This window comes from Prinia subflava, chromosome 3, assembly GCF_021018805.1.
Source record: "Prinia subflava isolate CZ2003 ecotype Zambia chromosome 3, Cam_Psub_1.2, whole genome shotgun sequence".
In the NCBI taxonomy this organism is placed as follows: Eukaryota; Metazoa; Chordata; class Aves; order Passeriformes; family Cisticolidae; genus Prinia; species Prinia subflava.
The window spans coordinates 103578913-103593678 of record NC_086249.1 but is presented as its reverse complement, the minus strand read 5'-3'; the positions used below and the strand labels follow the sequence as shown (position 1 = coordinate 103593678).

Sequence of the window (14766 nt, the reverse complement as noted above, 5' to 3'; positions counted from 1 at the left end):
GGTACAAGCTCAGGGGTGAGATGGGGTGGACTTCTACACACATCTACATTGTGATGTGTGGTAACAGCTCCTGACAGGTAATGGGATGATTCCTATTTCTGCTCTCTGCATGGGGATAAAAACTTTTTTACTTTGTCATAGTTCACTGTGTGACATGCTCCAGCAAGCAGAGTAGAATTACAAGCCCTATTTTAAGTGGGTGCTTTGGGAGAAATCATGAAAGCACAGCAGGACAAGATTTTGAGTGGCACATGGATGTTACTGGTGTGGAATGGTTGTGCTCTTTACTGAGGACAAGAAAAAAGGGAGAAGAAAGGGGTGCCCTTGGGTCGAGTTAAAATCCCAGAGGAGGCATGATGGCTTGTAGTTTTCATCATGAAAAGAAATACCATTGCTACAAGAGAGTAGGTTTAGATGAGATATTGGAAAAAAATTCTTCCTTCAGGAGGGTGGGCAGGCCCTGGCACAGGGTGCCCAGAGCAGCTGTGGCTGCCCCTGCATCCCTGGCAGTGCCCAAGGCCAGGCTGGACACTGGGGCTGGAGCAGCCTGGGACAGTGGGAGGTGTCCCTGCCATGGCAGGGGTGGCACTGGATGAGCTTTGGGGTCCTTTCCAACCCAAAACATTCTGGGATTCTGTGAATTCTTACAGAGCCAGCTTCTTTGCTGTGCCACCTTGTGAAGGAAACCATCAATTATCATTAAAATTCTGACTGAACCCCAGAGTAAATGTGAGGCTGAATGAGATTGTTTACTGTATTTATGGCCCTGTGAGTGTAAATCCTATTCCTTTTTTCCCCCCACTCCCTGTGCTTCAGCTGAAGCAAGAGTGAAGAGCCAAATACATTTTTGCAGTCTGGTTTCTCTGCAGAATCATGGAACAGTTGAGGCTGGGAAAGACCTTTCAGCTCAAGCCCAGCCATCAACCCAGCACCACCACCATGCTCACCAATAAACAATGTTCTCAATATCCACATTTTTTTTAACAATTCCAGGGATGATGATTTCTCCACTTCCCTGGTCAGTGTGGTCAAGAGCTTTACAACAATTTCTATAGAAATCTTTTCCCTAATATCCAGCTTAAACCTACCCTGGTGCAGCTTGAGGCAGCTTCCCCTCATCTTGTCACTTGTTATCTGGGAGAAAAGACTGACACCAGCTCACTCCAGCCTCCTTTCAGTTGTAGAAACTGAGCCTGTCCAGTGGTGGAACTTTATTGCTTGACCTAAAAGGATTCATCAGACCCATGAACTCTGAAAAAAAAAATACAGTGGATTTTTCTATGGATCAGTCTTTTAGTGGGGATGAAGAGTTTCCCTAGTTCAGTGTGGGTGACCCAGGGAATCACATCAAAAGCAACAGGTTTGCAGGCAAGCCTGATGATCCCACACCTGGAAAAGGCAGTGGATGCTCAATCATGCAGACAGCTGCTTCAAAGAAATCCATTTTGCACTTGTGCCTGTGGGAATCTGTTTTGTATATTTTTCTGGAAGTTACCAAAACCTCCCAACCTCAAACTAAAACAGGGAAGAGAAACTTCTACCAAATCTGAGCAGGGTGTGTACCAGAACAGAGGTAACTTCTGTCCCAGCTAAGGGATACGAGCAACCTCTATGCAACAAAAAATGAATGATTGCTGCTCTCACTTTCCCTAGAAAATGTGAAGGAAGTCACTTTCTGAATGCACGGTGGATAACTGCAAATTGTTTTACGCCAGGCAGTTAAATGAGGCATGAATAACAACCAGTCTAGTGTGGATGTGTCACACTGACATCACCTGCTGTACCAGGGCAAGTGCCTGAACCACAGACAGCCAAAGCTTTGCTGAGTGAAAAAAAGATAACACATCAATAGGCAATTTTGGGGGGTTTTCTGATAGGACAGTGCAACAATATTTAGCAATGGAATGCTTAAAAATATTGAAGACATAGTGGTAAGTTAAATTATTGAAGCTGTGTAGAATGCAGTAAGTGATATTTGATGCTGGTGCTGAATCAAGCACTGGAAAGTTTAAGGGATCCTTGAAGTATTGACAAAGTGTTTGACTTCCAGTTGAAAGAAATCATTAGGACTGGGGATATTTTTAGTGTCTCTACCCCTTAAGAGTAGAAAAAATGTAAAATGCACGACCTCCAAGGCTTCTGCTTTCAGTGTTCGTGACTTTCAGTAAACAAGTTTGGATTTGCTTCTCTTTATAACCACAAATTTATGGCATACAGATAGTGTCAGATTCCCTCTGTGAGTTTGTCATGGCAGAGGTGGATGTTCCTGTCTTGCTTACTGTAAAATAGGGATCTTTATGAGCCTCCTGTTAATAATAACAACACTATTTGCATGTGGGAAACGCAGACAGCAGAATAATCTCCAGATACTTTACTAGGCGCAGATTTCATGTCCCACAGCTGTGCTTAAGGTGACCTTCAGGGGGAAGAAACAATTTAGTGCATTTGCTGTCAGTGTCTGTTGTGTAGGTCTGAAATTGAACCTGGAAACCACAAAAAAACCCACCAAAAATCCCAGAAAAAGGCTTTGCTTTTTCCAAAACCAAATGCAAAGTAGTTTTTCATTGGTTTTAATGCTAATATCTAATATAAACCCACTCTGTTGGTTTGAAGCCATTCCCTGGCTCCTGTCCCTGCAGCCCTTGGCAATTGTCTCTCTGCAGCTTTCCTGGGGCTCCTTCAGGCCCTGCAAGGCCACCCTGAGCTCAGCCCAGAGCTTCTCCTGCCCAGGCTGAGCAATGCCAGCTGTGCCAGCCTTTCCTGCCAGCAGAGCTGCTCCAGCCCTCTGCTCATCCTGGAGCCTCCTCTGGGCTCTCTCCAGCAGCTCCACGTCCTCCCTGTGCTGGGAATTCCAGGGCTGGGGCAGCTCTGCAGGTGGGCTCTCACCTGAGCAGGGCACAGGGGTGATGCCTTGGGAAGGCTGGCCTGGAACAGAGACTGGACAGAGCTGGAGAATAAAATAGGGATTTATTGAAAGGCCTTTAGGATACACCTTGGGCAGGACAAGAGCCTGACCAGGGCTACACCCAAGGTGGACCCAAAATGGTCACAAAAAATGGCTAACTGGTCACGAGATCTTATACTTTTATAAGTTTTGGTCCATTTGCATATTGGGGTTTAATTGTCCAATTACAGCTCCAGGTTGTGAGGTCCCATCCTTCTTGTTCTCCCTTCAGCCACCCTTGTTTGTGCTTTTGGGCCTGAAAGTTGTCCTTGGTCTCCACCTGGAAAGGATTTGTTTTGTCTCCCTGCTGTGTGAAGAGAGCTCAGCAGCACTTCATATGAGCTCAGAACTGCACCCCTGGGCAGCACAGAATCTGAAAAACATGAAAGCCCAAACTTAAAGCATCAGGAGCAGACTCCTCACCTCTGCCCATGCTGCTTTGACTACAGCCAAGGACACTTTTGGCTTTTTGGCATGCAAGTTGAGATTGCTGGGACATGTCCAACCTTTTACCCACCAGCACCCCAAGTCCTTCTCAGCAGGGCTGCTCTCTGTTGCATTTTATCTTCATTTTTCTAGGGTTGGGATTAAATGCTGGAGACAGAATTTCTGACAGGACTCAGATGTTTATTAATTCTTACCTATGTTACAGTCTCATAAACCATGAGTTCTACAGCACCTCTAGCTAACAAACTAAAAATGGCCCCTGTCTGTCTCTCTCTCTCTCTACAAGGCCTTTGAAGGGTAAACTGTCCAATTAAGAAATGACATCTAAATTATTTTTACCTTTAAATAACCAACCAATAACCAACCACCTGTGGCTCGCAATGCAGACTTTTCTACCCAATTACAAAATACCACCCAGACCCATGAAGAAGAAGGTGAAAAAGAAGGACTGGCCAATGCCCTAAATCCTCCATCTTGCTTGATATATATATTACTATATTCTAAAGCCTTAAAATCTAGGTTTTCCACCCTGTGATATTGCACACTTCCATTCAAACTACACACCCACAGTCCCAGTGCTATCACTCAATTTTGGAAGCCTGTTCCACAGCCTCAGGTCGCATGCAGTGTTTTCTTGGGGGTCAGTGCCTGTCAGCACAGAAAGCCCAAAATTCCCAGTGCCCAGGGTTCCAACAGCTCTCTGTGGCTGAGTGAGGACAGGAGAGGATGGACAGCCCTGGACCAGGCTCCTTCAGCACCCACCTTGGGACTCTCCAGAGCTCCATGAGCCCGGCAGGCAGCCTGGAATGAAGCACTGGAGACAACATGAAAGTGGCCCTTAATGAGAAGTGAGGGCTCTAAGGAAAATTCAGACCCCAAGGGCAGCCAGGAGAGAGAGGGAACTCAGTAAGTTATACCCATCCCGAAATGAGCTGCTAATCACTGGCTCTATTGTGAGGAGTACAATAAATCAGTGTCTGCCCCAGCCGCCTGCATCTCATTATGCACAAACATGTGGATAGAGAATGTCAGCCTCAATAGCATCTCTCATGTGAGCTCTGCTGTGTCCGAGTGGGCTGCAGCTTGCATGGTTAGCCAGCTTTGTGCTCTCCCTCCTTCTTTGTGGGGGATATCTATTTTCCTCTGGAAATCTTGGTTTGCTCCGTCCTGTGGGCAGTAAATTCACCCTCTCCTTCGATGGCCTGTGAATTCCGTGACGATAACATTGTATTTAAGGTGCGGGGGTAAAATATCTTTCGTGTGTGTCACATTTAGTGATTTTTGTTTGGTTTTGCTTGGTTTGTTTGTGCGTTTGTTGGGTTTTTTTCCCCCCAAGTCCTCCTCCGTGTACACTGCATATCACTGAGGCTAAGGCAACACCTACGTGTATTTATGCAGCTGATGTGTAGTGCCCATTACTCAAACATCACAGACTACCTCAGAAAGGCTAATTAATTTAAGCCCTGCAGCACCCCTTTGAGGCAAATTTTGTCAGTCCTGATAGATGCACGCGTGTGAGCTGCTCTTTGTTGTTTATTTTTAATATGATTTCTACGCCAGAGAAGGGGGAAGGGAAAAGAATAGTTTGTACTTTGTTGGTTAGTTGAAAAAATGTTAGGCTTTTGATATCATTGAAATGGAAGTGTGTAGCAAACTTTGGATTTTGTTGCAGTGCCTCAGAGGTTCTTATTTTCTTTTAAAGCCTCAGCTCCTGGAGCCAAGTGAACTTGTGGATGTCCTTTTGTTTTCAGATGTCTCTGTCTGGCTTGTGTGGTTGCAAAATAAATTTTAATGTATGGTCTTTGCTTAATCTAAAATCTGGGATGCAGCCAGGCACCTGGCTAAGGTTGTTGGTTTGTTTCTTTTTAGTCTTGAAATTTCTGCAAGATTAGGGCTGGGAATACCAATGACAGAGAGCACCTGCAGTTCAGAAGAGATTCTCAGAAATTACTGGTTGGTTTTGTGTTCATGTTTAAATTTCAGAGCTCCTCAATCCCATACTGTATTAACAGGGTGAAACAAGGGTAACCATCACCTCCCTCCTCCTCCATCAGCAAACCAAAGATGTTTTTTAAACATTGACTCACACTTTTTGTCTACACTCTGTCTTATTAAAGAAGGATTCAGCACATCTTTTTCAAATGCTTTATCCTCCTTTGTGTTTACACTCATTTCTGAGCTCAGCCCTTTTTCTCTGCTTCCTTTGTCAACACCAAACTTGTTTCCCTGATCTTTCTCTTTTTCCCTTCCCATTGTGGATCCCAAGCTACATCATATCTTAAGGAGTGATGGGGACTACCAAAGGGGCTGGTTTGAGCTGGCTTTTTAGCCATGGGCAACCAAACCTTCTGTCTCACTCCCTCCTACAGGAAAATTCTTAATTCTTTAATATTTTCCTGTGGAGCAGGTGTTTTAAGCCAACCTGAGACCGTGTTGTCACCCAAGGAGGGAATCACCCTTTTCTGTTCCTACCATATCTGTTTGAGTAGCTGCCTGATAAGGCAGGTTGCTGTTTTTTCTGGCTGTCTGTAGGTGAGGAGCCTGACCTGATTTGCATCACAGCCCCGTGGCTTTGGCAGGGAGGCCTGGGAAGTATCCAGCCAAGAGCAGGGGGACAAGTGTGACCATTGCTTTTGGGAGCAGTAGAGTCTCTGACTGACTTGAACTTGATCATTTAATGGTTCTGTACCTAATGTAGTTTCCAGGTCTCACTGAAAGAAGTTCTCCAGCACGTGGCTGCAGTTTCAGCTTTGCCATTGTGCAGCTGTGATGGACCAGCCTGGTTACCTGAGCTAGATGGGGAAAGGTGTCCCATTTTGTCCATGTGCCATTTTCAGCCTCTATCACCCTCCCAATCAACCAAACAAGTCACCCCCTCTTAGGCCACGTTTCAATCACAGTGTTAGTAAATCTTCCATCCTCATTTTCAGAGGTGGTAAAGGCTGTGGAAGGTTGCTGCTGCTCAGGGTGAACTGGGTATTGCTCTTGTGTTTTCCAATCCACAAGGCAGCTTTGTTCTTCTGCTTATTTCTGTCCAGACCTGCACTCAGCCCCTACCTTGAAATCTCACAAGCCCTAAGACAAACAGGGTTTTAAGCAGTCCAGAATTCAGCCTGTGTTCTGGACAGGTTGCCAAGATTCATGGTTTGGGCCAAAAGAAATTTGAGATGATGAGGAATTCATCTGCTGTGCAAATGTGGGCTTGTGCCAACAAGAAATTCGAGATGATCAGGAATTCATCTGCTGTGCAAATGTGGGCTTGGGCCAAAGAGACATTTGAGATGATCAGGAATTCATCTGCTGAGCAAATGTGGGCTTGGCGGGTTTTCCCCCTTCCAGGAACAGGACTATTTTAAAGCATTTCAGCATGATCAGCTGTTTTGGATGGGCTGCAGCAGCACATCTTTCCCAAAAGTGACACTAAATTTATTTCTCAAGGCAATGCTCACCATGACTTTAAAACTGAAGGTAGTTTAGACAAAAACTGCAATGATTCTTTTTTGGTTGTTCATTTGTTTAACTGGATATGTAAATCACCTCTCCTTTTTTGTTTTGTTTTGTTTTGGGCAGTTAAATATTCTGGTGGACACTGGGAGCAGCAATTTTGCTGTAGCAGGTGTGCCTGATCCTGATGTCACATCCTACTTCAATCCTGATCTGTAAGTACCTGTTCTGCACCCATGGTGCAAATTAGGGGGTCTTTTGGATTCTGGCTCTTCCATGTAAAACAGGAGCTCCTGGGGCTCCTGTGACTTCCCATGGGAGCGGGATGTTGGCTGCCTGGTGGGAATTTTGGCTTTGCCTGATGTGAAATCCTGCCTGACACCGTGAGCAGCCCCGCTGACGGCAGCGCAGCTGAGCTCTGAGTGAGCATCAGCAGCACTAATTAGAACTGGAGAAAAGAGGAGATGATTACAGGGTAAAAATCGTTTGCAAAATCACACCAATTTAAGCCAATTTCTTACCTGAATAGACTTGCAAGGAATTAAAAGTTTCAATAGCTTTGCCTTTGTTTGAAAACAAAAAAATTAAAACCCGGTAATTGTATCAGTTACTTGACATTTCATCCAGAAGCAAAATTACTTAGTCAAAACTTAATTTGTTGTTTAGTTTGGCCACGGGCCTCAATCAGTCAGTGATCTGGACAGACCCTGATGAATCTGGTTATTTATAAAATACAACTTGTTGGTTCTGGTGTTTGTTATGCACTAAATTTGCTATGTTTGGCATAAGCTGACATTAATCACAGCCAAGCTTTGTCTGTCTGAATCACACTTCTTTTTCTTCCTTCCTTTCTGCCTTTCTCTAGTTTCAATTATTTCAGGTAAACTTCTCCAAAATGCAGTGTCTATCTTTAGCTGAAGCATATGGATAAAATACTAAGAGTGCTGGGAAACTGGGGAGTATCACCCTTCTCACTACCTCATATGTGTTTTAGCATGGGGTTTTACACTTTTTTTTTCCAGTAAGATGCACTGGGAATGGAGGGAAATCTATTATTTCCATACTGCTTACTAGAGTAGCCTCACCTGTCATTTATTTGGATGTTAATGGAGATATTTCACAGCATGCTGATATTATACAGGTCTGGAAAATTCAGAATTTACACTTGATAGTTATTTCTGCACTGCTGCAGGGTTTTCCATGCCAGCCAGCTATCCCCTTCCTTAGGCAGTGGCTAGAGAAAACTTAATTGCCAGAATTAAAAGCACAAGCATTCTTTCTCCCTCATCCCTTAATTGATGTTATTGAGACTGGAAGGACAAGGCCTCTCTCATCAGAAACATAAACCATTAGAAACAGCAACAGCAGAGCTTGTGTGTGGAGAAAGACAGACAGAAATCATGTGAAGGTTACAGCCTCTGATCAGTGTTCTCAGTGGAGACTGTGTTTTGAGAACTTTAATGTAAGGTTAATAATGAAACCTTGAAGTCCAGGCCCTGAATAGTTAGTTAAGAGTGCTTTGTAAAATTACTCAAAATCAAGTCATTACAGTCCAGAGCAATTGCAGCAGCAGTTCCTGGTTTGGCTTGCACTGATGGAGGAGTTCTGCAGTGTGCTCAGATACAAACATTAGCAGAGTCCTGGGTACACCATGCTTCTTCCATTTTAAATACTTTTAACTACATTTAAATAAATAAACTGGAGAGATCCTGCCCTCCATGAAATCAGGTAGATATTTAAAAGGTGTTGATTACAAGAAAGCTCTGTAGGGTCACACATCCCAGATGAGCTGGGGCTGTCACCAGAGCAGGTGAGCCTGGCTGAGCCCAGCCGAGTCCTGTAAACCTTTGAGGATGGAGAATCCATGCTCTGTCCAGGCAGGGTGTTCCAGTCTCCTGGGGAGGAAATATTTCCTGTTGTCCAACCTGAACCTCAAAAAATGTGACTGGTGGCTGTGTCAGTCAGCATGTCAGCTACACCCTTTGATGCAGATCCCACTCAAATCTGAGTGTGCAGTCTGTCCCTCATGTAGGTTCTTGATGAAGACCTTCACAGAACCACAGAATCCTTGAGGTTGGAAAAGACCTCCAAGACCATCGAGTCCAACCTGTGACCACTTGTCTTGGTTTGGAAAGACAGGTGTCTGCCAGGAAAAGCTAGAGGTTCCCTTGGAATGGAGAATGTAACCATCCCCCCCTAAAAATCATTATAATTTTGAAATTAGGGGGCTCTCAGGCAAAGATACAGGAATAGGAATAACAGTTCTTTACTAGGAAAATCAAAATAAAAATGCAGTAGGACAAAAAAGCAAACAAACAAAAAGAAAACCCTGACAGAGTCAGAACACGACCTGACACCCTGTTGGTCAGGGTGTTGGCAGCAGCCCAATCCAGCCCTCCTGCAGTGACAGATGTTGTTCTGTGGGAGCAGAGATGATCCTGGAGCAGGGGCAGTTACCTCTGAAGATGCAGTGGGGTGAGATGGATCCAGCCTTCCTCTGGGAATGCAGAGCATACAGGCTGTGCTGGGCTCTGAATGCCAGGGTTTATCCAGGTGGGAATGCAGTGCACACAGGCTGTGCTGGGCTCTGAATGCCAGGGTTTATCCAGGTGGGAATGCAGTGCACACAGGCTGTGCTGGGCTCTGAATGCCAGGGTTTATCCAGGTGGGAATGCAGAGCACACAGGCTGTGCTGGGCTCTGAATGCCAGGGTTTATCCAGGTGGGAATGCAGAGCACACAGGCTGTGCTGGGCTCTGAATGCCAGGGTTTATCCAGGTGGGAATGCAGTGCACACAGGCTGTGCTGGGCTCTGAATGCCAGGGTTTATCCGGGTGGGAATGCAGTGCACACAGGCTGTGCTGGGCTCTGAATGCCAGGGTTTATCCAGGTGGGAATGCAGAGCACACAGGCTGTGCTGGGCTCTGAATGCCAGGGTTTATCCAAGTGGGAATGCTGGGCTCCTCCCCTGGGTGGAGCATCTCCCATGGATGATGGAATTGTATCAGCCCTGCAGTGAGCCTCGATGGCCCATGGACAGCAGAGATCCCTGGAGGGAGGTTGAGCTGTGGAAGAGATAATGAAAAAACACCTCCCCAGCCGGTTTTAACAGCTCGCAATAGAATGCACACCTTTGGTCACATCTTGCGTTGCAACCCAAGACACTGCTCCCCACCTTGTCCCTGGCCCAGAGCACTGAGTGCCACATCCAGGCCTTCCTTGGACATCTCCAGGGGGGATGAGTCCACCGCCTCCCTGGGCAGCCTGCTCCAGTGTTTAACAAACCTTTCCCTGATGAAATTCCTCCTGGTGTCCAGCCTGAGCCTCTCTTAGCACAGCTTTGATGCTGTGTCCTCTTGTCCTGTTGCTGTTGCACGGGAAAAGAGACTGACTCTCACCTGGCTACAGCCTCCTGCCAGGGACTTGTAAAGAGTGAGAGTCTCTCCTGAGCCTCCTTTTCTCCAGGATGGGGAACAGTTTTTCCTCCACTCACAAACCCCTGAGGCTCTCTGTTTGTCACGAGTCTCCTTTGGACCCAGGGCTGCAGCCCATCTTCAGCCCACACCGTGGCTGGTTTGTTCAGCCCCCCATCCTCAGTTTCCAAATGGGAATGCCATGGGAGGCAGTGTCCAAAGCCTGACTGAAGCCAAGATGTGCTACAGCCACTGTTATCCTCATCTTTGCATCCAGTCTTGATGCAGAAGGCAGTGAGATTGGTCAGGTGTGGTGTACCTGTGAAATTCCTTGTTGAATGTCTGTGACTGCACGACTGTCCTTGGAAACAGATTCCAGGAGGTTTTATTGGAGACTTTTCCTGACTGGAGGTGAAGCCCAGTCACCTCTTCTTCCCTGGGTGCTGCTGCTTGTCTCTGTTTGAGACTGGCCTTAGGACAGACTTTTCCCAGCAGTCAGAACACCTTTAAACCACTGTGGCTTAAACCTCGATGGCAGCTCAGCCCCACACAGCCACTCACTCACTCCCCCACCACAACCCCAAACATTTCCCCCTTCTTCCCCCAGCTGAGCATGACACCGTGGTGTGGGATATCCCTGGGGTCAGCTGTCCTGCCAGTGTCCCCTCCCAAATTCTCGTGGACACCAAGCCTGGCAGTAGTGGGGTGGAGTGAGAGGGAGAAAAGGCCTTGGCTCTGTGCAAGAGCTGCTCAGTAGTAACAAAAACATTTCAATATTTCAGCTCTGTTTTCAGCACAAATCCAGAACACAGCCTGTGCTAGCTACTGTGAAGAAAATTAGCTCTATCCCCAGCCCAAACCAGCACACTTGGTTGTCATGATTTTGCAGGGATGATAAACAGGAGCATTGATATCACATCAGCTGGATCTGTAAAATTACCCAAGAGCGACCTTTGCTCATGTGTAAATGAGAAAAACAACCCATGGGCACTTCTCCTCCTTCCTAGGAGGAACACTCAAGATTAGATAAAGGGGTTTCCTCTCATCTGGTAATCACTCCTGCAGTTTTTCCCTATATTGTCGTGGAGTGCTTCCGACATCTTAAACTGCAAGTTGAAGACAAGGGGAAAGAAAGATTAGTAATTTGTTAAATTAATGGGTTATGAGTTATAGATGTGTGCTTATTTGAATATTCATGTTGTGTTGGAGAGAGTGATGGTTCTTAATTTCCTGATGCCACACTCTTAGTTTAATTTTATTCAGATGATCAAAATCAGAAATTGAATGCATGATTCTTTTTTGACTGAAATTGAGGGGGGTGCATGGGAAAGGCATTATTTTTATTTCAAAGGACCCAGGGAGTGTGTTTTTCAGGAAGAGCCCTCCTGAAGCAATCCCAGAACTAACTTGTTAAATGATGTTGTGCATCATATAATCTGTGTGACACAATCCTGCTTGTTTAATTATCTGTCTCTTTCCGTACAAAGCGAGTAAAGCTGTTACCATGCACTCTTTCAGAACTTGGGCTTTTGAGTGGCTCTGACAAACCTTTGCTGTGAACAGTTCTGAGTTTGCTGTGATAATCATGCTCTGTAAGTCACCACGATGTTTAAGGTTTTGCAAAATGACCTGATTTGTCCTGAACTGAAAAGAAATCACGGTGTTTGTTTCTCATGCTGTTCAAAATAACAAGTAGTTTTGTTGAGTACTCTACTTGTGATAAAAGAGCTACTTAAACAGACTTATAAAAGGGATTTTTACACTTGAACCCAAGTGATCAGTGATGGCTCTGCAGCAGTATGTAAATCTGACATGCTCAGGGCTTTCAAAATTCAGGAGCAGTGTTCAGTTTTATTTCAGTAAATAAATAAAGAGTACTACTGCCTCACCATCTGAAGATTCAAAAGCAAGCTGCTCAAGAGCTGCTTTTTCCAAGAGATAGGGAGATAAGAGAAATATAGACAATAAATTGAGGTAATACAGAGAATTATATACCATCAAACAAAAGGAACTGCTGCTTTTGCAGTGATCCTGCAAGGTTGGTTGTGTGTGTTGTACAGGTTGTGGTTTGGGGTGAATTATAAACTTTTCATGGAAGCCCTGCAGATCAGATGGGGCTTCTTGGTTAGAAATCAATAATTCCTGTTGTATTTTCGTGTTTGCTTTGTCTTAAAGTTGTTTGGTGAGGTCAGTGTTAGGCAGGGCTTCCTGCATGGGGTGAATTTGCTGTTGCCATGTTGAGCTCCCTGCAGAGGGGTCGTGACCTGAGAAAGAAGATTTTGGTTGTGTTTTGCTCTGTGCTGTAATGAGGATTAAGTCTGTGAGAGAAAATTACCCCATTGCTGGTTTGCTCAGCTGGGGCTCGAGGTCCATTTGAGGTTTGAGGACCAGGTTTCAGGTGTTGGAGAGAAGAGAGGAGTGGGCAGGAGAGGGAGAAGGGAGTAGAGTTACTACAGCACCATGATATAGGAGACCATTTTCCTTGCCTCTGGTTAGGATACACTTTGTCCTGCTGGAAGAGGTGAATTTCTTCTTTTCTCATCACAGCCCAAACAGCTTGTTTGTAATTTTATTTCCTATGCTGTGTGTTTATTTTAAAACACTTGGCCCAAGAATTACAACAAGTCTCTAGTTTTGACCTCCAAAGTTTTCTTCCTTCAGATCAGTGAGGTGGAAAGGTGAAAAAAAAACCCAGAGTGGCTAATCACCTGCAAGAGGATGGGGCAGGAAGTGGTTTTGCAGAACAGAATATAATTTACTGCAAGATCCCTTCCTGTGTTACCAATTTTGCTCCTTGAAGGAAGTAATAAAGTCTTCTCTTCAGTATGACATTTGTGAACTTTACAAATGAGATGTCTTCATATCCGTTTCTACAGGTGGGGAAGGGAAGCTGAGGCACACATGGTGAGGAAGGGACCTGCCTTGCCTTTCCACAGGAAAGGTCACCAGCTGTGCCTGAAAATGAATCCAATCTCAATTCCTGTGTCCTGCTCCACAGCTCAATCCATCAGGCTCTTCCTGCTTATGGAAGAAGAGCTGTGTGCTGCTGCTGTTCTAGTCATGCACTGCTTGTGTTTGCAGATTTGCTTCCCTTTATTCTCCCAGCACTCAATTTTCTCTCCGATTTCAGATGTTTCCTCATCTGCTGCTCAGCCAGACACTTCTTTTCACATGAAGAACCCTCTATTCTCCCTTTCATTTCCTGCCCCCCTAGTTTCCCTTATGATGCTAATTATTCAGACTCTATTTTGATTTTTCAAATGCCCTGCCAGTGCCACAGAGGTGTTCTGAAGACCCTGCCTGAGCAGAGGTGTTCCTTTGTGTGTCATACAAATGCAGGGTTACACAGGAGCAGGGGAAGTGGTCAGATGGAGGCAATAACAGCATCTCTGCAATTCCTGCATTTTGAAATATTATCTCATGTATTTCTGCTGCCTTGGGTGTTAACCCTTGAAGGGCTGGGTCTTGGGAGTGTCAAGAACTGCTTGGGTTAGAGCCTGGCCTCCCTCTGTTCCTCAGCTAGGGAGAGTCAGTTGCATGGCCCATATGGCCAAAGTGTCCCTCAGGAGAAAGTGTTTGAATTATGGGATTTGTCCCTGCTGCCATCTGAAGGTTGTTCCTCATAATAATGAAAATCACCCCAAATTTATGCTGGTGAGCTCAGGCACAGGGCCTGTGAAGCCACTTCATGTGGCTGTCAGATTAAATCTGGATTGAACAAAGTATCTGCACCTGATAAACCCTTGCACTTTCTCTTGTTCTACACACATGGAAAGATGCTGTTATAAATTTATTTTACGCTCTTTTTTCCCCCTTATTTTTTTCCAAAAAGCTGTGAAAAGTCTCTTGAGATGAACTGACTGTGGTCATCTGTCTTTCTCCAAAAGGGGAAGCTGTGTGCCAAGGAGAGGCTCCAAAGTAAATTGTGAGGGATCTAGAACTTTTGCAGCTCTTCAGTAGAAATGTGGGTGGGATATGATTACAATACTTAGGGATTACAGGTCTTTAAAATGAAAAATCTATTGCAGCTTTTACTAATACTTCTGTTAAGCCTTTTAAACAGGGTTCAGTTCCTTCCTTTGCTTGCCATACTTAACTGCTCCTTTTCCTTTCCTTCCCTGGTCTTGAAAAAATTAGTTCCTTTCCTCCTCCAAGTCAGTGAATTATTTGTTAATAATATAAAATTCTACTTAATTCCTCACAGGCAGGCCAAGCTGCAGATTTAGGAAACCTCTGTCTTACTGCTGATACTCACAAAAATCTAATTTACCCAAAATGTATCTTTTAGGAATATTAATGAGGTATTAGTCTACAGCTATTCAGTTAGCTTGGCATTTCAATTTTAGATTTGAATTCAGCAGCTTTCCATTTTCTAGTGCCATTTAATACGTTCCTTCTCCAGTTAAAAGGGTGTCGTTCCTGTGGACCAGTCTGAGTCAGGGCACTGCACTAGGTGACATTATATCTTAGATTATTTATTAAAAAAAAAAAATTGTGAAGATTTGAGTTACTGATGGCT

General features: G+C 44.9%; 1 protein-coding gene across 1 annotated transcript in view; it reads left to right on the top strand.

Annotated features, from left to right (window-relative positions):
- The window catches only part of BACE2 (beta-secretase 2), a 53322-nt gene that overhangs the window by 17320 nt on the left and 21236 nt on the right, over nucleotides 1-14766 (top strand). The window contains exon 2 of the mRNA XM_063393171.1: nucleotides 6962-7050. Within this exon, the coding sequence (XP_063249241.1) occupies nucleotides 6962-7050 (89 nt within the window). The remainder of the gene's footprint in view (nucleotides 1-6961; nucleotides 7051-14766) is intronic.